This window comes from Lipophrys pholis (genome assembly GCF_963383615.2).
Source record: "Lipophrys pholis genome assembly, chromosome: 1".
In the NCBI taxonomy this organism is placed as follows: Eukaryota; Metazoa; Chordata; class Actinopteri; order Blenniiformes; family Blenniidae; genus Lipophrys; species Lipophrys pholis.
In genome coordinates this window covers 2269871-2295332 of record NC_137635.1, presented here as the reverse complement: position 1 = coordinate 2295332, position 25462 = coordinate 2269871, and the positions used below count along the sequence as shown (strand labels likewise).

The window sequence follows — 25462 nt, the reverse complement described above, 5'->3', positions numbered from 1 at the left end:
GGGGACAAGGTGCCTTTTTGCTGAGAGAAAGAGACGTTTCGCTAATAATAGAGAAAGTGGTCGTGTGGGACCTCTCTGCTCTGCGATTTATGTCAGATGATAATTGGTTTACCTGGTACGACGCCCTGTGTTTGGTCTTTGATGGGGCGGAGGTAAAACAAATTACCAGCGGGTTGACCTTTGACAGCGCTGCGTTGACCCCCAGCCGGGGAGGCTGTCTGACAGGAGCAGCAACACACCCCCGAGCTGAAGGAGCAGTCTGGATGTTGGGGGTCTGATACGGACACTTAAAGGCACAGATGACAGAGACATAACTAATTCACTAGACATGCCACGCAAAAATAATTATGATATAAATTAGTCTTGCTTTTCAAGACGTGCATAGATCAGCTTTAAACGATGTCTAGTACTGTGTAAGTCTCCATTAAGGTATGGATACACTCCAGTAAACATCTGAATGTGTGCTGTGGTATCTAGCACCGAGATGTTGTCTTGCATCAAACTTTGACCTTTATTAAACTTACTCAAATCTTTACACTTGCCCATTTTCCTCGCTTTCTTTGCCATATTCAGCTTCACCTTTCAGAGGTCGTAGTTCAGCATACTTTGTTGCTGTACCACTGTGAAATTAGTGATGATAAAGCAATCATACATAAACTCCTTTAACTTATCTGCATAATTAGTTGATCATGCTTGCGTTTCGCGCACATTTTGAGTTGCACGCCTTCATACTCGCTTGACATCTTGTCACATCACTTTGGCTCGTGGTTATGCGGGACAGAAATTAAAGTGGATGAAGATGTGCACGTCACACTGATCGGTCGAGTTAAAGGAGAAGACAGTGCAAACAGTCCATCATGATCAATTGCGCACGATTACATTTTTAAAGAAAAAAATAAATATCTGAATTTTTGCTGCTCTTAGCACCTATTATTAATATGACACGATGCATTTCAGAGTATCCTCATACTATGAAAATAAAGTATCATTTCCATTGACATCATTGAGTCAAAAAGGATTAACTATTGTTCAAAGTTGCTTCAACTCTACAAGATAGCAATAAAATAGCATTTTTGGAGTCAGAGTCATCGTAATGTGCAAAAAGTAATCCAAATGCAGAAGCAAAACATTGCAGCTTTTCATCTCTGATTTCTGTCTGCAGGTCTTACAAAGGACCCAACAACATCCACCAATCAGAGTGCAGCTTGCATGTAGCCCGACAGATGAAACCAAGGACAATAAAAAGTGCCAAAAGAGCACTTTCTTCTCCTTGTGACACTCATTGTGTGAGTGAACGGTTAAAAAGGGGCTAGGGAATTTGCATTTTTGTCAACTCAGGCATTCGTCCTCTGGATTATGACAGCGGGACCGTAAATGATTTTACCGAGTAAATTAGAGTGGGACCTTAAAAGTCAAAGGGGAGAATAAAGGATTTGCCCCCCCGTATGAATTAGAGTATCAACTGCTGAGTGCCATTCAGAGCAACTTTGAATAGATGCAACAGGAGCCTCCTGATTGTCAACATACAATAAACACAAGCAAGTCATTGAGAGACACTTTGAAGTTCCTGTACATGTATTACGGTTCTGCACTGCAGCGGCGGCTTGCTGTGTCTTGTTTGTCCAAGGCTTATTCTTCCCCCTGCAAACAGGTTGTTCACACGTTTGAAAGGGGCTCTGTGTGTGCTGTGGCAGGCCTTAAAGCCCGTTTCATGTCTCTGTTTATCCGAGAAGAGTTCTCAACTCTAGAGATTTGTTTGTCCTTCCTGGGCTCAGACTCTCCCCAATCGCAGATTTAGGGGGGACTCCTCTCTCTCGGCGTTCTCTCCGCGAAGCTCTCGTTCATGTGATGAAAGAGATCCAGGCCCTGCATGACGTCCACGCTGTCCATTTTTCTGTAGATCAAAACTAGATATACTCTCAATTTGAATTTAAATCCAAGGGAATTGGCTGTGGCCTGCGAGGCACGTCGCACCGTCTCAAAAAGGCGCCGCTCGATATTATAACACAATTTGTATGTTAAAAAGGGTGGTCCTTGTTGTTTGGCTGTGTTTCTGAGTGTGTGCGTTTGTGTGTGTGGGTCTGTGTGAGTATCGACCGGCGGAGGATGTGTCGCTGACAGGACAGCCTCTCTGGCCATTGTGTCAGGGAGGCGAGGCTGCTTGCTTTCAATCCATTATTGACTAATCTCATTAGCTGAGGATCCTAACGCTGAATGAGCCGCAGAAACTGACTCCTCTCCCTCCCTCACGCCGAGACACACCGATCACGCGCACACACAAACACATTCACATGCAAACACACTCACGGGCTTACATATCGAAGCCCCCTGCCACAGAGAAGAGGAGTCACTTGTAATTATAGGCAGCAGTTTGGAAAGAAGTGTGTGTTTTTTTTATTTTTTTATTGGCCTTAATTAATCATTTTAATTAGGTGACTGCCTATCTGTGCTTTCTACTGGATTAGCTAATTCTGCGTTCAGCACTTTTTCGCTGGTGTCCTGACGTACGTGCCCCGTGCCGCCGTCGCCCTTTGTCCCACGGTCGCTTGGCTCTGTATCACCGTGACAGCCTGTTTGGTTTGCTGCTCGTGGATCGCGCTCACCTGTGCGCCTGCGAAAACATCTGCTTTGCATATCAGCTCGCGGCCAACAGCATAAAGTTCGCCGTCACAGAAAAGGAGATGCAAAGTGTCGATGTAATTTGCACACAGCCTTGATAATAGTCGGCGATCGCGCCACGATTTGTCTGCATGTTTTGCTGCCGGCCAGGTGACTGGGGCCACACACCTCTGCAGTATCAGCCAGCAGCGAGAGCAGACCACTGCAGAGAGAGATTCATGACCCAGCCAGTCTGTAATTGCTGATGGTTCAGCAGTTTTCAGTGGCTGAAACAGGAGGATACTGAATTTCTCTGCTTTTCCCCTTCTTGCAGCATTCATTTCCTCCTCCTTTCTGATCCAGTGCATCTTTCTTTGTGTTGCCGCTCTCTCATACCTGCACTTTCTATCTCTGTGTATGTGTTTGTCTTTAGGTGTGTGTGTGTGTGTGTGTGTGTCTGTGTGTGTATACTCTCCTAGAAATGCTACTGCAGGCAGCTTTGTTTATGTTCACCTGTCAAACTACCTCAACTTCTCTGATGGATGATGCGGAGCTCTGTTGTTTGCCAGCAGCCAGAGATGGGTTGTAGCTAAATTACACCCATGAACAATATGCCTGTCTTGGAAAGAAAAGTGAACTGGTGGAATGATTAGTCAGTCAAGCAAAGAATGTTTGAAGTGTTAAACATTTGTTTGTGTTTCTGCTCTCTAATTTACGGTCGGCTGATTCAATTAAGCTGCAAACGAAGCCTAAAAGCTTAATAAACAAGTGAAGTAATTATTTATTAGCCATTAGCTGAACCTAAAATGGGAAAATTGAGAATTTATATAAGAACACGGCATAAACAAAACCTCTGTAGCTTTGTCTTCCCTTGTTTTTGAGGAGTTTGGAAGCTTTAAGTGCTCCCTGCAAAGCACAGACATATAAATAGTTTATTCCTCTCATTACAAAGTTTATTTGCAGCAGTGTTTTTCATTAGCGTGTGTAAAAGAGATTATTTGTGTATTTCTATGTAACACGTGTTTGTGTGTATCTGCGTGTGTTTGTAGAAGTATTTGTGAAAAGATGGGCTGTTATCGCTTCATATGACAGCATAAGTCTCAGATTGCATAACGCCTGCAAACTGCCACCTCTGTCCTAGCATTCAATATTCATTTGATGCTATTTATAGCCCGCTGTAAGATTATATAAAATATGACATACTGTTCTACAAACATGTGATCCGCATCACTGAGACTGCTTGTGATGCTCTGTGGCTTGCCTTTAGTGTTTCTTATGCAGCTGTGACCTCACAGAGAAAGGCCGCGCACCAGGGTGGGCGAAAGAATACGTCCTGAATGGAATAATTCAAGATGCAGTGATAAACAAGAAAAAGAAAAAAAAAAAAATGTCCCCAGTGTTTGATTGAGGACTCCACTAAGTCTACGCCAGCCCCTCCTCCCTCGGAGAATCTCCTTTTTCTCCCCTGACACATTGGCAGTCCTCGCAGCTGCACGTGAGATGAGAGGCTTCCCTATTCATTTACACAAAGGCAATCAAAACATGGCAGCCAGCAATATCTGGCAAATTAGAGCAGCGCAAGTGGCACGGTGCGGACTGAGGAAGAGGCCGAGGAGGGGAGGAGGAGGAGGAGGAGGAGGAGGAGGGGGAGGAGGAGGAGGTTTGCATGTTGCATGGGATTCATCACATGCTTGTGTGTGTCCCCCCACCGCTCCATAAGGAAGATTTGTGACACAGATTTACTGCTGCCTGCGTGGCCTAACCTCTAAATCAGCCCTCCTCCCACACAAGAGGACCCCCAACTCCCACTTTTACATGCAGACACACTCCGCCTGGTCATGGGGGGGGGGGGGGGGGTGTTGCAGGACAGGCGTTAGTGGAGGAGGAGGGGGTGAAAAGGGGGAAGGGGAGGCGATAGGAGGTCGAACGACCGCAGTCAAAAGCGTCCTCTGCGGATCAAGCGTCTGCCTGTCTGGTAATGTGTTGTCATTGACCAATTAGGAAATCCAGATCAAACAGGCGCAGGGAATGGCCCCTCACTGCCCCTCTCTAAGCACTCTGCTCTTTTTAATTGAGCACATTTGTGGAATGAGAGGCTTCTCCCTGAAGGGACCGATGGCTGTAGATACTAGCAAGCTGTTAACACGGAATCAGTCCACTCAGCAAGGTTATCAAACAATACGAGGGTGTAAAAACTATATCATTTAGTGATCAATGCCACTTTGTGTGTGTGGAGTGAGGAAGCAAATGTGTTCTCAGTTATTATAAGAAAGCTAGAAAAAGGTCTGTTTCTAAACTTAATCTGTGTGTGGTACTGAAGTTTTTTTTGTCTCTCTTCCATATCTGATACCTTTCCCCTCTGTGATGACTTGTGAGTGATACGTGGCAAAGAAATCTTTACTGATCCTAACAAAAACAGGCACGAGAATAAGTACATTCCAAATTTCTTTTAGGTAAATCTGCTGTTAAGTCTGGAGATGTGAAAAGTTATCCACTGAAAACAAAAGTTACAAACACTCTTTGTTTAGTTTTTGTTTTCTAGGAAATTCCAAAATATTAAAATCATATAAAGCTGGCTGTAATTTCTCAGATATGTTATGTTTGTCACCTTTATAGTTAAATATAATTGAAAGGAAAATGTAGGATCTCGTTGCTGCGGACCATTTGTGGGGCTGCAAACCTTTTATGGGCTCCTTAAAATACTGTAAACAGGTTAAAGACTCCACAAATAACTCGAATGGATAGCTACAATAATTGTTTTTATTTTGTGCATCAAAAAAAAAAGCTCCATGAATTGTGTTAATTTCTCAAAATGAAGACGTGAGTGGGGTCATTACAAGGTCTGGCAGTTCGGCGGTATGTCTTTGCGGGCCTCTTGGGTGAAACAGAGAAAGCTCATGTTGCGGCTGTCCATCAGTGCCGCGGCAGGTTGAGCTCATGCACTATTTAAAATCGCTCACTCTCTCTGTTCTGCTCCTCCCATTCACTCAAAGTCACAAAAGGCCAGAGGTCACCAGCACAATGGAGACACGGAGGTCCCCCACCACCCCCCCACCCCCCTACCCCACACACACAAGCAAACAAGCACACCACAACTGCCCCGAACTTATCGCAGCCACCCTCAACACAGTGACCACTTGTAAAGCAGCGAACACACAAACATGCACAACCTCGTGTTCTGCTCTCAGCCTTCTTTGAATTCCTTCCCATGTATCTTGCAGCTCGCCTGTCACTCCTCCCCCCAGCCCTATCAGTCTCTCTCTCTCTCTCTCTCTCTCTCTCTCTCTCTCTCTCTCTCTCTCTCTCCCTCTCCCAGACCTCATAATGGCTCCTCTTGGGTAGCGGCTGCGTTTGCAGCTCCCGCTATTTCAAAGTTTTAGCTGGCCGGATTAAGCATGGTATGTGGAAAATGAACAGCCACTCACAGGAGGGACACATGAGCTGAATGCATAATAAACCAGGAGACGGGCGAAGAAAAGGAAAAAAATGAGAAAGGAAGGCAGGGGGGGGGGGGGGGGGGGGGGGGGGGGGTAGAGAAAACAAACCACTCTCAAGTTGTCTGTGGCGGCTTCTGCACCTACACAGCAACAATATCACTCACCGAAATGGAAATAAAATGTTTCTTTGACTTTTCCCCTGCGCTCACAATCAGAGGCAATCTTTAAGACAAAGTGCTTCAGAGCGCAGTGAGTAGTCGTGATGGCTTCCTTTGTCAGATGCGCGGTGTAAATTCACCTCATATCACAGCAGTAGCTGCAGGTTTACTCTTTGGCTCAATGGTTTCATCATCGTCATCATCGTCATCATCATCATCACATGCCTCCGAAATTCCTGGAGGACGGCGGAGGAGGAGGAGGAGCTTTCCTGGGCGCAGAGATAGCGCGAGGCTAGCTAGTTAGCCTGCTCTGTTTTTGGTGGGGCTCGCACAGTCTTGTGCCTCATCTGTGCCGCCTCCAGGGCCCCAGGGGAGTCGAACCCCCCCACCCCCCTCCTCTGCTATTAGCGTAAGGGTGGAGGGAAATTAAAAGGGTTGCTGTGGAGGAGGCACTAGAGGGCAAGCGAGAGGAGGAGACACCACCGTGATGCTTCTTGTGTTTTGGTTGGATGTTCTCTCACTTTGCTGACTCCAGGAGCCTGTCACACTGGAGAATGGGTTTGTGTGTGTGTGTGTGTGTGGGGGGGGGGGGGGGGGGGGGGGGGGGTGATGAAGAGGGACTTGCCACCATATGCCTTTGTCCCTTTCGGCCTCTGAGACTTGGTGAGACGTTACACTTGGTTAGAGAGGAGATATTGCTCAGGCCCGTCTATGATCCCAACCCTCTGTTTTTCGGAAGGGGGGGGGGGGGGGGGGTGTTGTTCTACCACCCCACCCTCATGTCTCCTCCGCCACCATGCCCCCTTTGCTTTTCTAATCAAGCTGCAGATGTGCCTGATGGCTGAACAATCTCTGTGTACTGAACGTGGGGCTCCCGCAGGAATCCAGGAGGCTTGCTTATGTGAGCTGTCGTGAAAAAAAAAAAAAGTGAGAGGGCAAAGAGAGAGGGAGAGAGTGAATGTGAGTCTGAATGTGAGAGGAGAGGAGACGTGGGGGGGGGGGGGGGGGGGGGAGTTAGAGAGGGAGAATGGAAGATGGAGAGAGACAGAGGGAAAGAGGGAGAGATCAGTGAACAGCGACCAACACAGCAGGGCTTCTTTGGATTGTGTGTGTGTGTGTGTGTGTGTGTGTGTGTGTGTGTGTGTGTGTGTGTGTGTGTGTGTGTGTGTGTGTAAAAGTGGCACAACTGCGAGCCCGCCCTCGCTCACGGTTGCCTCTGGAGCTGCAGACCAAACCACATTAAATAAAAGAAATCCATTCCCAAGCCTGTTAAGGAGCCATGTGGGGAGGTGTGAGAGTGTGCGTGCACTCGAGTGGCTGTGTGTCCATATGTGCGTGCAGCAGAGAAATGGGGGAAGGGAGGAGGAGGAGGGGGAGTAGGTGGTTGGAGAAGGGCTGAGGGGAGGGGAGGTAGAGCAGGGAGGTGGGACGGGCAGGAGGCAGCTCATATTATCCTCTGTGCCAGCTCTGGATGGAGCCTGCCGGGGATTATGGCACATTCTGTAAAGCAACAATGGAAGCGGCACCGTTTCGTACACATTTCCATCCTCTCTGCTTTTTCCTCCGTCGAACAAACACAGCTTTGTCCTCGCTGCCTGCCTGGCCACTTACCAGGCAGAGAACCAGGCAGACACCTGGAGTCCTAGAGGTGCCCTCTCCAAACTAAACACCCCTCCCTCAGAGCAAGAAAACAGCGTCCCTACAATGTTGAGATAATTAAAGGGGAGCTTTCACGCCGGCCTCAGCCGACAGTCGGAAGAAAACAAGACATATCTCGGAATCAAAGCTCATTAAAATCATGAGGGTGAGGAGATGCTTCCTCCCCCTCCTCCTCCTCCTCCTCCTCCTCCTCCTCCTCCTCCTCCTCCTCCTCCTCCATCTTCTTCCCTCCTCCCTCATTTTTTTCACCCTTAAGCAAGTGCTGCAAACAGCAGAGCCCTAGTCAATGATGGTGCAGATTAGTCCTTTATTGCCTAATTCGCCTACAATAGACGACTAACAGGGACACGATCACCTTGAGCGGTACCTCTTGACACGTCCCCATAAGACGCCACAGTGCTGCTGATTCCTTCACTTGGGCCACCTTGTTCGCGTTTAATGGTGTCAGCAGTGCTTAGCTTAGTAGCTTTCGATTAGCGAGGTGCGTGTAATTGTGTGTGCACGAGTGTCGGTTGCGGTGGGGGGGGTGTTTCACACTGCTCCGCGAAGGTGTAACACCCTGCCTGTAGTGTTGTTGTAAAGCACATTAGGACTGACTGAGCGTGTTGTTACGGTATCATGATGCTGGTCCAGCACTCAGGGGAAGGTGAGAAGAAGTGTGTGTGTGTGTGTGTGTGTGTGTGTGTGTGTGTGTGTGTGTGTGTGTGTGTGTGTGTGTGTGTGTGTGTGTGTGTGTTCGTGCGTGCGTGTGTGATTGGGACAGTGGCCAGCGTGGTTTGTTGTCTTTCGGCTGCCATTGCCCAGCCCCTCACCTCTTCCTGTGCCTTGATACTTGAGAACAAACGTCATTAAAACAGAGGACATCATACTGGTTTTAAATATTAAAGGCAGTTTTTGAACCTTCTCGGTTCACTTCATTCATCCTCCTCATATAATCTCATCTGCTTATTATGTTCTCCAGTCTGTGTGTGTTCATGAAATTTCAAAACCATCATTTTTGAAACAACAGTGAAGACACAAAAAGATGTGTTGTCTTCGCATAATCAGAATTGGTGAATTGCGCTCTGACAACACGTCATTTATCATATTGTTCACGTGAGATTTCCCAGGGGAACAATAAAGTTTGTTTGGGTGGGTTCATATCATGTGCACATAATACTACAATCCATCTAAGTTTATTCTTGAATGTCTCAGGTAAACTATCAGTTTGTATATTTACCGATGTGAATAATTTTATTATCCATTTATTTGGTACACACCCTTTTACCACTCTTACTTTAAAAAGTATTCAAAAGTATCTAAACGTTGTTGTCAAGCTGTCTGAAGTCTCATTTCTAACACTGAGACACTTTGCCGGTAGTCGATATCTTGCTTTGGCAAGCGCAAAGATATGAAGGCCAATGGCCAGAAGTACGGAAATAAGGAATGTAACAAACTGGAAATGTCCCTTTTACGGCACCGTGCCCGGTCCCAGAGTAGCCTGACTGTTTTGGTTCACAAGCCATTTATATGAATAAATTAAATCTGTTTACCACTTCCCTGCGCCTCAACAGCTCAGCGGAGAGACTGTGTAAAGCGGAGAGGGTTTGTGATCCATTTGTTCTGCTGTGATGGTGGGATAAAGCTAATCATTGTCTGCTCCTCTCCCCCTCAGACTGTTTTCATCCTGCAGAGCAGAGGCGCACAACTCATCTACGTTACATTAGCAGGCTAGAAACAGTCTTTGAAGATGCGGGGTTGGGTTTTTGGGTGTCTGAAATGATGTTTGGACTCCAAACTGTGACAGTTCAAAAAGCAATCCTCCCGTTACTCACTGGAGATAATGCTCTGCCTTGGTGTCTTCATTCAACATTGTTTAGTGTCACCGTCTTCCCCCGTTGCTGCCGCGGCACAGTTTTGTCATCAAATTAAATCTGCAGCCCCTTTTCAAGGTACACTTATGTAACATGATCACGTAATGAGACAAACATGGACCCTGCCTGACGGGAGACACTCCTCCTCTCTGTGGGGTGCCGTGGGGAAACAAAGCTTTAAAGTAGTGGTACGGGGGGGGGGAAGAAAAACATTGTTTTACCCTAGAGGTGGGCTGATAGTACTGTGAAAAGCCCATTTGAAGAGGTAGGCCTCATCTGTCACTGGGCAATGGAGGAGGCAGCCATGCAGAAGCCCCCTGATTATAAAGAGATAATTTCATCCAATCCTCCGGTGGTGCTCCATCGCCTTGCCGCCATACTCCACTGCCTTTCATATTTGTTCCCAGCCTGCATCTCCTCACCCGTTTCGTTTTATTACAGCTCCCACTCAATACATATATTTTAGCTCCCCCTTGAATAGCGGAGGAAAGCGGGGCTCACCCCCCCCACCACCACCACCTCCCACCCCCCGCCTCTCTTTTGTTGTGCAGGAATCCACAGCTCTCAACTTGTTGTGTAACGCCTGCCGTGCAATTTGCAGTAAATTAAGCTCAAGTAAGGCGCGTATCTGCTACGACCCCCCCCCCCCCACCCACCTCCCCCCAAACACACACATGCTTACACACACACACACACACACACACACACACACACACACACACACACTATAAAGCGTCACTCTGGATTTGTGAATCAAGGCAAATAAGATCACATAAGGTGGTTGGCACAGAGAAAATAATGATATGATAACATCTGCAGGACAGAAAAGAGCGTGTAAATAGGGGCGGGCTTATAATTGCATCTGTTGTCATATCTCCACAGTATCATGGGTTTAATCTTAAATTGGCTCTTGTTAGTCATCAAAGATATAACAAAGGACTAGGGTTTAATTAAAACTAGCGAATGTTTGGAATTTGAATCACTCCACATTTCTGTTGAGTCACATTTTTATGATAAAATTTAAAATATATTAAATTCAAATATGGGGGCAAACGCTTGATAGTAAAATGATATCACAAGTTTTGTTAGAACAACAACAATGAAGGAGTAGAGTGGATAAAGAGCAGCCCAGCCTTTTTTTCCCCCTCATTTTAACTCGCCAACGGAGGTAAGGAAGATGACATGGAGAGAGAACAAGGGAGAGAGCGAAGCGAAGGGCAGGAGGGAAGAGAGACGGAGGGAGCAGGTCGACTCGCTCATCAATAACCACAAGGTCAGACAGGCAGTGCCGGGCTGAGTGGGGCCTGTTAGGAAGCAGCAGCTGAGGATTTGTAGAGCTTGTAAAGGCTTAAAGCAACACCACCGCCTTCTTTGTGCCACTAGCCAGGCCTTTGAAGGGCCAGGGAGACACCTGCTGGTGGCTGAGGGGCACGATGAGCTGACGCTCCCCTTCGCCAAGCATGGGCTCGCTATCAGCTGGCACAGAGAGGGTGCAGAGGGGAGTATTATAGCAACAAGCACCTGAGGGATGTATAAAGTTAGTGCATGAACATATGTCATCACTAAAGAGGCTTTTCTCCTGTGTGGCGTTCAGGATTTAGTAGGATGACTAAAATGCGTAATTTTCTATTCATTACATTTACATTTTGTCTCCTTAAAGTCACTTGGAAATGTCTGCTTCAGAAAGATGATTTCAGATCTCTGCGTTTGTAAAATTCACGCAAATAAATATTTATAGAAAATTATAACAACCCTCAAAGTTGATTAACCTGTGTCTCCCAAGTCTCAGAAGCATGTTCGCTATCAGAAATGTCAACAAACAAACACCATTCCATCTGTAGAGAGAGAGAGAGTGCGGGCGCGAAAATAAAATCCTCGGATGTGTCTTTTTCTTTATGAGCTTTGTAATTTATCGAGAGGACTGTACTTGTGTGCCCTTCTCTCCTCTCAAGTACAGGCATGAGCAGCTCCAATAGGTAGCATAAAAGCTTTTTAGCTGTCTAGTGGAGTAGATTACTGGCCCTGCCGTTAAATCCAGCTCGAGACCCCTAAGTGAGCATTATCAGTCTGGTGCAGCATGCTGCCTCCTCTCTCTCTCTCTCTCTCTCTCTCTCTCTCTCTCGCTCTCTCTCTCTCTTTCCCTCACTCTCTTTCTCCCTCTCTCCCTCATCTCACAGGTACTTTGTGCAGTGAAATTTCTCGCTGTGTGATGGTAATGGAGAAAGATGGTGTGTGGAGGGAGGGGTGTTTGAGTGAGAGATGGTGCACCACAGGATGAGATGTCCCTGCAGTAGCATGAAGCAAAGATTGAGACAAGGCTGGGGCGGGGGTGGGGGGTGGGGGGTGGGGGGGGGTGAAGATGGACTGGTACACTTTTCACCACCCATATATGTGGCTATTAATTCACTAACCCATCTACTTCAACCTGCAGGTCACCGTGAGTTATAGCCGGCAGCCGTACGTTTATTTGACACTGAATGCAACATTAAATCACACCCCCCCCCCCGAGGCAAAACTGATAACCTTTAATGCAGCTTGTAATAATTTATTTCAACTTGCGATAATGCTATGTAGCATGTCAGATCACACAGTCATTATTTGCTTTGCATGGAAAATTATTCTCTCAGACGAAGGGAAAAAAAAACAAGAGAAAGAGAGAAGAAGAAGAAGAAAAAAGGTTTTCCTTTAAGCCGCTACTCCAAAATCAATAGTGCGCTGTAAGGGGCTTTGTCAGAGGAACTCTTATGTAGCAGGAGAGCAAGAGGAGGAGGCAGAGGGGGAAATGAAATGTAGAGCATGTCTGGGCCCAGGGTACAGATAATTGTTAACCAAAGATTACATAATGGCTGAATAATGTAAACAGAGAACCACATGCCAAGTTAATGTTCTCACAGTCCAGGATTGAAGGGTTTCATCCACTTTTCTGAGGTAATGCTGAAAAAGCTACGCGTGAGTGTGTGTGTGTGTGTGTGTGTGTGTGTGTGTGTGTGTGTGTGTGTGTGTGTGTGTGTGTGTGTGTGTGTGTGTGTGTGTGTGTGTGTGTGTGTGTGTGTGTGTGTGTGTGTGTGTGTGTGTGTGTGTGTGTGTGTGTGTGTCTGTTCGTTCATCCCCAACTATGTTCATTTTCACCCCGAGGTGCTTTAAACATGGTCAGACATCCTGTCTAAGTCCAGTGTGTCCTTTTCCAGAGGTGCACAGCCGTGTTCGGGGCAACCGCCAGGGCTTGTTAAGGGTGTCACAGGAGCTATGAGGAATGTCATCCTTTGGGCTCTCTGAGGTGCTTGTCACCTGCCAAATCAATATCTCCCTGCTCAGCTCACAGCACACTCTGTACACACACACACACACACACACACACACACACACACACACACACACACACACACACACACACACACACACACACACACACACACACACACACACACACACACACACACACACACACACACACACGTACACGTAATATCCTGCAATATCCTGGTGGTGATGGGATTGGCAGCTCCTCTTGGAACAGTGGAGCTTTAACACGTGTCTGCGTCTCTGTTGCAGAACTCTCCAGTTTAATGGCTGGCAGGTAGAGGCCAAAGAGGGACAATCAACATGAACTCGATACCGTCGATGGACAGACACATACAGCAGACCAATGATCGTCTGCAGTGTATCAAACAGGTGAGACACAGCTGTTGTCACTTCTCAACCACTGAATGTCATGTAGAAGTATTTCCTCTCACACAGAACAATAGAGCAAAGAAATCATATTTTGTATATGTATGAAGGTAAATCACCTTTAATAAGTGCTTTTTAAAATTCTATATGGTTGCTACTGTAGTAAAAGCACATTTTTATTCATGCAACTAATATTTAAGGCATTTAAAAAATGCACAAACTTTACTTTTCATTGAAGAAATCTGAAGAATGATACTTATTTTAAATGTTCTCTATTAGACCCTGTGGATAGATCCAAGAATACCCAAGAGTTTGGGGAGTGGAAAAGTACATTTCTGGGACATGGGATGCCTATTCTTATATAAGGCAGATATGCAGTATGTTGACTGCAACATGTAATGTGACACATACGGAGGTGGAAATGAATAGCACATTTGCATAAGTGGTGTACTTTGCACCTCCAGCTCCCATAAATCCAGTTTAGATTATATCATTGTTAAGTACAGTTAATAGAAAACACACTCGCCTGTGGGATAAGACAAATATGTACCCATTTAGGCTAATGACTTTTACAGTCTCAACAAAAGAAAGATTCATGCTCGATCAGCTAATAGAGATATTCTTAGTCATTGACAGTTTGTAATAGGCACAGGTTTAATTGCCATATATTTGGATTTGTGAGAAATTTTGGATTTATTTGGCTCTTGAGGCAAGAATTGTACATTTCCAGGTCCTTTTGGGAGAAAAAAAATCTCTGCGTATGTGTGCACAATCACAGTCCGAGTGCTCCTCTGTTTCTTTGTTTGGCCACAGTAAAGAGACTAATCTGCTCTGCGCTATTATCAGGACTCTGGTGTGACTCAGGTTACCAGCTGAGGTCAAAGAGCAGAGCCCCCCCCCCCCCCCCCCCTCTCCTTCCTCCCCCATCATCACCCGTCTTTCTCCCGTCCGCCGCTGCTGACTCCCTACGACTCCTTTTGTTCTCCGCTCACTGGCGTTTACCGCACGACGAGCCTCCAGCACAACTAAGCAGACATACTTGCGTAACCCCCCGAGCTACAGGGCTCTGCCTTTGATCCCCCCCCCCCCCTCTTAACCGACGGTCCATTTTGTCTCCCGGCTGTGCGAGTGGAGGTCCACCACCTTGAAAAGTACATCAGAAGGCCTCTGGGACTAGGTACTCTGGGGCTTGTACTTAAACACAAATGTGGACGTGGCAAATTGCTTTACCCTCGTCAGGGAGTTCCCACTCCCTGTGAAAGAGACAAGGTGAGGCAGACGGAGAGACAGGGCAAGTGTTTGGGGAGCAAACAGAGGGGAGCCCGCATGTGTGGAGACAGGCTTTGATGTTCTTAAGTAATAAGGTAGCGAGCGGTAAACACCCCCTGTCTTCTGTCTGGTTACCTACTTCACAGCAGGATCTTAAATAATTCAATCTCCCCTCCTTTACTTGGTAGAATTGATTCTATTAACTCTCTGGATCACTAAAAGCTGATGGATTGTTCTGTAAAGGAAGCTCGCAGGCCTGGAACATAATTTTGTCTGCCGTCAAACAAAAGTGCAAACAATTCATATGTTGCAGGGTTAAATGTGTTAACCCCACAAAGCAAAAATTTAAACAAATACCTCCCAATGTTAGCGCCCGGGGAAGCAGCACATGGGTAAACATGCCAATTAGAGAGATCCATGGCATACAAGGAGGCCTCCAGTCCATCTAATAAATGGTTAAGCGCCGGGTCATTTCAAACCAACCAGTAAGAGCCAGCACCCTGCTAATAGAGGCAGCTTTGTGCCGCAGACAATCAGGGTTTGGAAGGCCCGCATAATAAATACCATTTATGTGCTGCCAATTAGACTAGCAGTGAGCCCATTCAGCCGACCGTCTATTCTCCTCCCTACACACAAAGATGATCATCAGGGGAGATCAGAACAATTAACTCACTATCTTCTCCCCCTGCTCCCCATTGTCCAATATCCAAGCTATTAAAATAATTAAGGAAATATTGTAAACCAATCCAGCTGTTTGCTTTAATTGAAAGTGTGCACATGCTGAAATTTGGCATCTCGGAGGCGGCGCGGATGTGGAGAACGAATATGAATGAAGCTCCTTCCATTGTTTTGTTGTTTTCTTGGAGATGTGACATGTCTGTCTGAATACTCCCAGCCAGTGCAGCGGACAGGGGAACAAATTGATTTTGTTGCTCAAATGATAAATTACTGCTGAGCGCGATGATAAAGTGGAGGAAATTGGAATCCGTCAACCTGATTGAATCACGGGTTGAAAGTTAAATCAGAAAATCATTACTGTGGTAATTCTTAAATTGCTGCCTTGTTGTAGAATTGCAGTAATATGATTTTTAAACAATAACTCCACCAAGCACTCGACACACGTTGTAATTTTTTTTTTATTTTTTATCACTGAAGCACATTTAAACTGACTTTTGTTGGCGTTTTGTGTTTTTACATGAAAGAGTGGTAAATAGGTAAGAATAAGCTATAGAGCATTAGTCATAGAATAAAATAGATATTCACTCTCATTGGTACACAACTGCATATAGATGCATCACACTGTTACACTCAGCTTTATAAGTGAAAAATGTGTTATATAGTAGAAGTAAAAAGTATAAAATATACAGGCAAAAATGCCCGTAAAAGTCTAAAAATGTGTTCAAATATAATATTAGAATAGAATCCAAAATGTATATAAAATGTATACAGTACAATGTGGACTCTTGCTATCGTACAAGAAAAGAAGGTTTTGTGAAAGTGAAAATTAATTACTGTTAACAGCTTTCAGGATACACAAAAACAGCAAAACATCAGATAGGTCTCGATATAGACTTGTTACATTTGTTTTGTGCAACTGTGCAATTTGAATTAGTCCCATTACACCGTGAACTCTGCGGTGAAATGGAGAGGTTCCCCCTACATATTAAAGCCACTTTACTCAAGTAAACCAGGCATGTTGACATGTTTGCTTTGATTCCAAACTTATGCTTGTATTTAAAAGTGAAACAATTAGCAAACTGATTGAAAAGCTGACAAACAGAAATGTACCGCCCACTCATAGTTAATTTAAAAAAACGTCTTTTGCTGTATGACAAACTGCCAACAATTTCGGTTTTTATTAATTTGTCTGGCAAACAAAATCTGAAAAGAACCTTAAGATGTAATTTATGCTGTATGGAGGTGGTGCTGATATACACCCAGATAGAATATCTGCAACTTTTAAAAAGTGATGCTACACAAAAATATATATGTTCCATTGTTTAACCTCCAAACACACGAGGTTGGTGAAAAAGCGACGTGTAAAAAAATAAATAAATAAATCTTATCTGATTTCTTCCCGGCACAGTTTCTCAGCTACACTTTGTTTTCCTCGCGCGTCTCCGAATTGCACCGTTGTGAACACTTTAGGGAAGATGGGTTTCCTGATACTGTTGGTATCTATTTCAGAGACAGTATTTTCTTCTCGCTGTGGGGAAGCCAGTGTGCTGTCAGACTCTCCTCTCAGTGATACATTCGGGGGCTTCGGCGGAAACTATGAACTGTCCTCTCGCTGCGGGAGCACTTCCTCAGACTCTTAAGCGTCAATATTTCAAGATAAACTAGAGGACACCCCTCTCTGCACTGCTGCGGCACTGACTGTGCAGCTGTTTTTGTCTGCCACTGAGTTCTTTCCAGGGTTAATTGTCTCCATTAATTGTTTTCGGTGCTCTGGGGTGTCAATGAATGTAGAACAAGCCAGCTCGAAGCTCTTTTGAATGGAAAGAGAGAGACTTTGCCGGATCGCGTGCGCTGTCACTCGGAGTTTAGCTGCAGATGTGCAGATCAAGTTGTTTCCACACGTGACTACAGAGGCAGATTGTATCTGAAGAAAGCTGTATTCTCTGGACACTGCATGTCCTGTCCGTCTTTTGTCGTCCCCCCCCCCCGTCCCCCCCCCGAACTGAAGCAAGCTTTAACTAAAGCGTAAATGTTGGAGGATCGCTCTCACCCAGGGGACGAGGGTAGGGGAGTGAGAGGGGGTCTCTTGGCCACCACTTTGGGTTTGATTGGTGGGTTTTGGCCAGAGAAAGGGGAACATCTGTGGCGTGGCAGTGCCAAGCTCTCCATGTGACAGCCACACTGGTGGGACCAATTGTTCTGAGTGCAAAGAACAGTAATCACTTCAAGCCCAAGTGGTGGTAGTGTATGTTTTCTTTCTCTTTCTCTCTCTCTCTCTCTCGCTCTCTCGCTCTCCCATCTACAGATTCTACCTCCCTCCCCTTTTCCATCCGCGGTGCTCTGATTGCATGTGTTGTCTTGCTTCCAGACTCATCTAAATTTAGCATCTGTGGATGTGTGAGACTTCATCCACCAGCTGAATTTAGATGCTCTGCAACCCCACCACAGCTCATTGTAGTCTCTCCCAACTTAGACTTATCGTGCAAGTGGGGGAACCGTCTTGGACAGAGTATGAAATAAACACGACTGGTTTCACCCACACTGTGTCAAACGGCAGCTTTGGAAATTGATATGAAAGCAGCCTTAACAAATCCTGACCTCTGCTGCCCCCTAAAGAGCGAGGGAGGAAAGAAAGCACAGTGACTGTACCATTGTTGCTTCTTCCCTCCTCAACAGCGAAATCAAAGCGCACAGACATATTAAGACGGCAGCCATTCACTTTAAGCTGACAAACCACTCTATTTACCTTTGATGCCATGGAGTGGGAGTCCATTTGTTGCTGTTTTGTACAAGTGCACTACAAAGGCTTGTGTGCATAATCTCTCCAAAGGCAACAGATTACTGCCAAGTGGAGGTGGTGTGTCTGCTCTTGTATGTATGAAGTGATTTGTATTGAGGTTTGAAAGCTTTCAGAGAAACGATGACCAGCGGTGAGTCTGACGCGGGAGACGCAGCGAGGTCCACTTTTAAGTTTCCTTCTCTTTCGCCGCTCTGCGGCATGACAGACAGCGGGGTTAGTGAGTGGGCCGCTGGCTCCAGTAGGGGAATGAAAGCCATAAAGGGGTGCCTGCAGGTCAAGGAGCCTGTTGTCAGATAAAGTCACAGCACAGCCCAGGGCCGGCTGGTGGAATAAGTGCTTCCTCGTCTATTCATGCGGCCATGCAGGGAGATTTATTGCACTCTGTGGCAAGAAGGTGCTACGCAAAGCCGGAAACCTGGGGGAGCTCCAACTGGGACATACCTCTTCAGATCCATGTGTTAATGTCTGAAACACCACAACATAATTACTTCAAGGTGTGATAACCCCCCCCCCCCCCCCCCCCTCCCCCAAAGAAATGTTTTAATTTGTTGATAAAAATGCTAGTTTGGTTTTTATGTGTGTGTGAGTATAATTGAATGTTAGAAATTCAGGCCTGTTTTAAAAGCAGGTGCAAAGCCTTTTAATTAAACACAATGAAGAGATAAGAGAGGAGGTAATGCGCTAAATTAATGAAAATATAGCGTTTTAATTGATTTTATTAGCAATAATGAATAACTCAGCATATCATAGCTCTCTTTATGGACATGCGAATCAGCAAAATTGTTTTTTTTATGTGATAATGCTTGACTTTTACACATCTTATAACCGTTGTTAATATTTAAGTGTATATTTGATTAAAAATTGGGGTAAATGTGTATTTTATATATGGCCTCGTCTTGCAAATTTGAAAGTTGATTAAAAAAAAAAGATCCAGTTCAACCCCGAGGGCTTTTCTATGTGGAGTTTGCATGTTCTCTCTGTATGTGGCTGGGTTTTCTCTGAGTGTCTTTCACTCAGCCAAAAAAACACTTTTTAATTGTTTGCAGTGAATAACAACAGGACTCAACATATATCTTTGTCTTTTTTTTCTTCTTCTACCCAGCACTTACAAAATCCAGCAAATTTCCAAACAGCGGCGACCGAGCTGCTGGACTGGTGCGGCGACCCCCGAGCCTTCCAGCGGCCCTTCGAGCAAAGCCTGATGGGATGCCTAACGGTGAGCCCCCACCCACCCCACTCTCCACAGTCTCGAGCTCGAAAAGGTTCAAGGACGGTGAGAGAGTCGCTACAACAACTGCTGCGTTGGCTCTTTCCACGACTCCCGCAGGGATGCATGAGAACTAATGTTTAGCCGCCTGATCTTCACTGAGGTCACTGCGAAATGAAAAGAGGCATTACACCCTCGGTAGGAACGACTGAAATTCAGCCACCTTTCGGTGACTTTACTTACGGCTCGTGTTGCGACTCATGAAAGCCACAAAGTGAAAACACATAAAGGGGTAAGCACAATAAGGTGCTCAAGGCACAAAGCAGCCAGTGGTCATGCTTAAAACACCAAAGGACTGATTCATTCATCCATTAAGATCTCTTATAGGGACAGTTTCACCTCACTGGCTTGTTTCATTTTTGACCAGCAACAAATTTTGCATAAATCTCTAAACCATTTCCCCTTTTACATTTCTCCTTGCTTCCAAATGCTTGATCCTAATGGGTGGTTCATTATGTCTGCAGACCTTGATGATGATGCATTCACTCCATTCGATGGATTGCTGCAGGAGGTACACATGGATAATATGCAGGACCCTCACTAAGATCACGTTGAGCATTACTTAACAAGCTATATTTAAGTCACACACAAAAACTAGTTCTGCGTTTAAGACATTCTTGAAATCAAACGTCTAAATGGTTGAAATGTGACTCAGAAAACTGTGTCTGTATTTTCCTAGTAAATGACCGCTGCCTGCAACAAATATCTGGGGAAAGTACTTCTTGCAGGTTGTCCTTGATGGTTTAGTAAGTGCAGGTAGTTACACACAACAGTGTTGGAAAAGCCACCCCTCATACAAACGGCCAATTTGCCATATTTTATTATTTCTTGTGGGAAAGTTTAAAATGTGCTGTACATACAGAGAAACTGCTAAATCAATGTGGATACATATATGGAAGTATTTTTTATTTTTGTTTAGGTTTGAACATAAATAAAACTATAAAGAAGATTTACAATCACATTGAAATAGTTTTGAATGGAAGTTGGGTCTGACTTATGTGATGGACTTTTTAATATGGTGTGGTGGGAGCGATTGAAACACTGTGCTAAGATAATGCTGATTGAATAGACTTCCATGTGTGCACTGCTAGTTTATATTTAATTATTCGTGACTTCATATTCAATATCCATCCTGGTCTCAAAAAAATGTCGCACTTTTGGAAAGGTGAAGAAATTGAATTCCTGTGTCCATATGCTGAAGCTAAAACTGGATATCTACTTTACATCGTTTAGGGCGTAAGTGTTCCACCATTTCATCTTTCTTTAAAAACGTCCACTTTATGTAATATACTGCGTCAGTACCGACAGAAAACGTACAAGCAATATAGCAATATCTGTCTCTCTTGGTTATCAGTCATATCTGAAGAGATGGTGCAAACAGCCTTAAATGGACTGTGAGCGTGTCAGCCACCTGTCACCTTGGGCCATACTGTGCTTTAACATACCGCCCCCAGCATAGGATAGGAGGCACATATAGCTGCTGTTAGCTGCAATTTGTAACAACGTGGAGGGAAGCGAGGCTGCAGCAGGTGAAGAAGCCCGGGAGATTTGTGCTTGAGCACCACAGTGAAACTATTGTGACACATCCCTCCATTCAAGTGATTGTTTGTGTGGCTGCTTTAATGCGCAGCAGCAGGTGCCTTTTCCTCCATTTCGCCAATTCAATTTGTTTCCCGCCGTGAAAATCTCAAGGCTTTTCCTTTTAGTTTATGGGTTGTACAGACCTTAGTGTGAACCGCACTGGGAGGGAGCACAGAGAATTTGATGTGATTGTGAAATTACCCGTTCTCAGACTGTAATGGTAAACACTTCACCCTCTTGCCTGCCTGAATGTTTGTCCCCAGTATTTGCATTTGGTAATGTCAGACAGGCAGTTACACTGCAAGAAATCTTCTTTTCCACCCAGTGAAATGTATTGTATCCACAAAGCTGCCAGTGTGACATGAAGAAGGTTTTATTTCATATAAAATCAGATCTGACTTACATAATGGCACCAAATGAGAGATAAGGAAGCTTTAGAATAGTGTATTTTATTTGCTTTCCAACTCTAAAGGAGTTTGCTTCACTCTACCTGCAGGTTCATCAGGAGACTGAATTGTCCCCTTTGTTGTATTTGTACTTCACTTTACACACAATATATCTTAAATAGGATGATCATTGTAATAACGGTTTCTAAAACCTTCATGTGTTACGACTTCACGCCAACTTTGTGTTATTCATTAATAAATGACTTTTAATGTCACACAAGCCTTTCACTTGTAACTGATCAGTAAATAAGACTCATTAATTATGTTATTCAAGACGCACGTTCTATAATTATTCAGCTCAAACATTGCAGAGGTTCTTCCCCAGACTTCCACTTCATATCACTTTAAAGGTCAAACGTGTTGTAAAGACGTCTGATTTTTATGCAGTCGAGTCACTATTCTTCACCCCAGTGTGTGTTATTAAAATCACAATCAAATCGTGTTTTGGACGACTCCAACGTGAAGGAGAAAGTGTAGATAGTTTTGTAACAATTCAGTGCTTGTCTGCGTTCAGACGCTGGGATATATCTAATACAGAAGATGGATGTGGAGGCGCACGTTTGCCTCGTGCTCCGCAACGCACCACAGCGAGACTGACCGTGTGCAATTAAAGTCCCGGAATTAGAACTACGTTTTTGTAACTTCTTCCACTGAAATTACCATTTAGCAAAATGTCCCTCACGAGTTTAGATTCTAATTAGGCCGCCGAGACCCACATTTCTTCTTCTTAATGGGGGATTCCTATAAATAAAGCTCAGCTATACGTACTCTGTTTTGCTGTCACGTCGAGACTATACTTACAGGAGATAATGACATGGTGCAGGCAGCAGTGTTCAGCTGCACTACCTCGGGGCTTGTCTTGAAGTTTGGAGTGTGACAGCAGGACCGCGGCAATGAAAAAGCCGGGCAGGGAGAAGAAACCGTGTTGAGTGGAGCCTGTTGGTCCAAACAGGCCCAAGTATGTCCTGAAGGTTTGAGAGATTTGAGCGGCTCTCTTTGAGCTGATAATGGCGATGGTAAATCAAAGCGGTGTGTCGGACATCGGGGTGATTTACGCTGCTTCCCGTGGCATGTTGATGTTTTTCTTAATGTTTCCTCTCAGTGGGCATCGCTGCACTTGGACGCCACATTTCATCCTCGTCTTTCTGTCCTCTCACTCATATGGAAATGATAAACCTGTTGTGACTTTATCTTTTAAGTTGAACTGGAAGGTTCATGCTACTGAGCTTCTTTTCTTAGCTGACTCAACTGCCAGCCTAGGTGTGCATGATCGACTATTTTGTCAATAGAAACCATTATATGTTATTGAAAATGTTTTATTTAGGTGAAATTTCATGTAAACTGTAACCTGAATAATGGCAAAACTGAATTCTTACTTTTAAAATGTACATTTGTTTTTTATGAAAACCCATCAAATGTATGTATTAACAATGTACACATTTAAATTTCAGTATAGCATTAAAAAAAAAGGTGATATACATCTTGGTGTAACTTATTTATTAGTTTTTTATTAGCAAATGTTGTGAAATCAAATCAAAATCCTCAAATATCATTGATTCCTCAACATTAATGACAATCAGCACTAATAAAAATAAAGAAAGTAACCCTGATCGTGATATCCTATCCGGCCTGGCGCTAAGTCTGTGCTGCATGCTGTCGTTGTGTTCAGGTGGTCAGCCGAGTAGCAGCACAGCAGGGCTTCGACTTGGACCTGGGCTACCGGCTCCTGGCTGTGTGCGCCGCCAACAGGGACAAGTTCACTCCAAAATCAGCAGGTAAGACCAGAGTTTTCTCAACCGCCGTCTCGGGCCATCTGGCCATGCAGGCCTGCTCAGGCTCAAAGTTTATATCTGCTTTCTTGGCAGCTTCTCTGCCCCCACCCCCCACCGCCCCCAATACCCACCCATCACGGCTAGACACACTAAGAAGAGTCCAACCAACGGATTTCAACGAAACATGTCCACTTCGTCAGTCCCAACGCAGCCGAAAGCTCTGCTTCCCTATCTGTATAACTCCATGTCACATCTCGCTTCCAAACTTGTTCACAACATTTGGAACCGCGGCTCGATTTGTTTTCTCCTCCTGGGTTTTAGATGAAGTGCGAAGAGGAGAATATTCCATTCGTCACGCGGGACAAAACTACTGTATCATGATGAGTTCCCGTTTTGGTGCAGCTCCATCATCCTGATGCCGTGATGGATTATTGGGACAGATGTAGACTGCTAAATGTTGCTATCAAGCAGACAGGAGGGGGGAAAAGATTTTTTTTTTTTTAAAAAGCATGCTGAAGCATGATGAGAATGAAGATGTATATGCTGTCAGCAGCTCAGAAGATAACAGAAGTATTTTCTGCTCTTTTACACGTTGTGATTTGTGGTTTCCACCTGTCTTGGGTTATGAGGAAAGCAGGATTGTGCAATTGCTTCTATATGCTTGGCCACTCCGCTGAGCCCGCTGGAGTCGACTAGGACTTTAAAGTCAGAGCCGCATATTGTTTGAATTTTCACTTGTGCCTGCTCCCCCCCCCCCCTTTTTTTCTCTCTTTGATTTACGGCACTCAAGAGTTTTATCTATGGTTATATGAGGCTCCAAATCATACAATGTCACTGTTGTGTCACTGAGGGGCGGGAAATCATTCTCTGTCTGCAATTAACTCACAAAGCCAAATGTTCTAATTCTACTTAATGCTAAATCAAATCTCAGGGCCTACTTTATGGGCTTAGATAAGATTGCCAATTGATTCTCTGTCTGAATAATTTCCTGCAACAGTAGTCATTTGGAAAGCGGCGACTTCTCGAGTCGAGGCAGCATCCCAAAGTACATTTCATGGGCAATTATGTACCTGTAAATACATGCATATTTTCAGAGGATAGGCCAGTAGAGAGAGTGAGCCAGTGGAAAAGCTTCAGCGGAGGCCCCAGTCAAGGAGGTTGCTAAAGTGGAGGGAAAGCTCTCGCTGGCAGCCAGGGGAGATGGCTCTGAAAGGACACTCCCACGGGGCCCCAGGGGCAGGACTGGCTCCCTGACATCCAGCGGGGCCGTTGCTGAGCGACAGGGGGAAAGGAGTGAGTCACATGATGAGGCCCACATGGCGGCAGCAGGTCAGCCGTCCAACACCCAGAGACAGACGGGTCAGTGTGTGTGTGTGTGTGTGTGTGTGTGTGTGTGTGTGTGTGTGTGTGTGTGTGTGTGTGTGTGTGTGTGTGTGTGTGTGTGTGTGTGTGTGTGTGTGTGTGTGTGTGTGTGTGTGTGTGTGTGTGTGTGTGTGTGTGTGTGTGTGCGGGAGGCTTTTGGAAACGGAGATGAAATAAGATTATGTCGGTGCAGAGAGGATGTGGTGGGAGGAGGTGACTTTTGTGTTGTTTGTGCAGTGAAACACATATTCGCAGAGAGATCTCCCAGTTGATGGTGAATTTCCACTCAAAAGTCTTGTTTTGAAATCTCTATATTACCATGCCTATCAAGGACGATGACTTGAATACATTCTCAGAAATGCTGTGCGGTCACGCCATGCAATCTTATACCCGGTGTTGAAAAGTCGGCGTTAAAATAAAAAAAAGGTGACAGAATAATGAGATATTTGGAGGTTCAAGAGTTGTGGCCGTCTCTCGCAGAGGACATCAGGTCATTGGATGAGCGCTAATAAGTAAATCAGATTTGGCGTCCCATTTTAACCAGGCCTAACTCGTCTTGGCTCCGGCACACAGTGATGTCGGGGCTATTACATTTCTGTTATGTCATCTAAATTCCTGTCCTGAACATGGTAGAAAATTGAGCGGCGGCGGGGAAGGCAGAGCTGATTTCAGCAGGAGGAAATCAATGTTCACAGTCAGCTTACAGCTGAAATAGGTTGTAGCTTTGACAAATTGATTAATGATGAAATGCCTCCGACAATTTGAGGCATTAGTTTGGTCAGTTTTGTGCGAAAAGAAAAGCTCGGAAGGACAAATGAAATAGATCTCGATGTTAATAACACCACTAAAATGCGTCGTCACAACAGAGCAGAACTTCATGAAGGCCTCGTTTTCATGTCATCGGTGAACATAC

At 45.0% G+C, this 25462-nt stretch overlaps 1 protein-coding gene across 1 annotated transcript in view; it reads left to right on the top strand.

Annotated features, from left to right (window-relative positions):
• Window positions 1–13308: 13308 nt before the first annotated feature.
• Window positions 13309–25462, top strand: part of LOC308110967 (zinc finger MIZ domain-containing protein 1-like) — a gene marked incomplete at both ends in the record, with an annotated part of 34886 nt that continues 22732 nt past the window's right edge. The window contains 3 exons of the mRNA XM_080465607.1: window positions 13309–13377; window positions 19224–19337; window positions 23085–23190. Of these exons, the coding sequence (XP_080321733.1) occupies window positions 13309–13377; window positions 19224–19337; window positions 23085–23190 (289 nt within the window). The remainder of the gene's footprint in view (window positions 13378–19223; window positions 19338–23084; window positions 23191–25462) is intronic.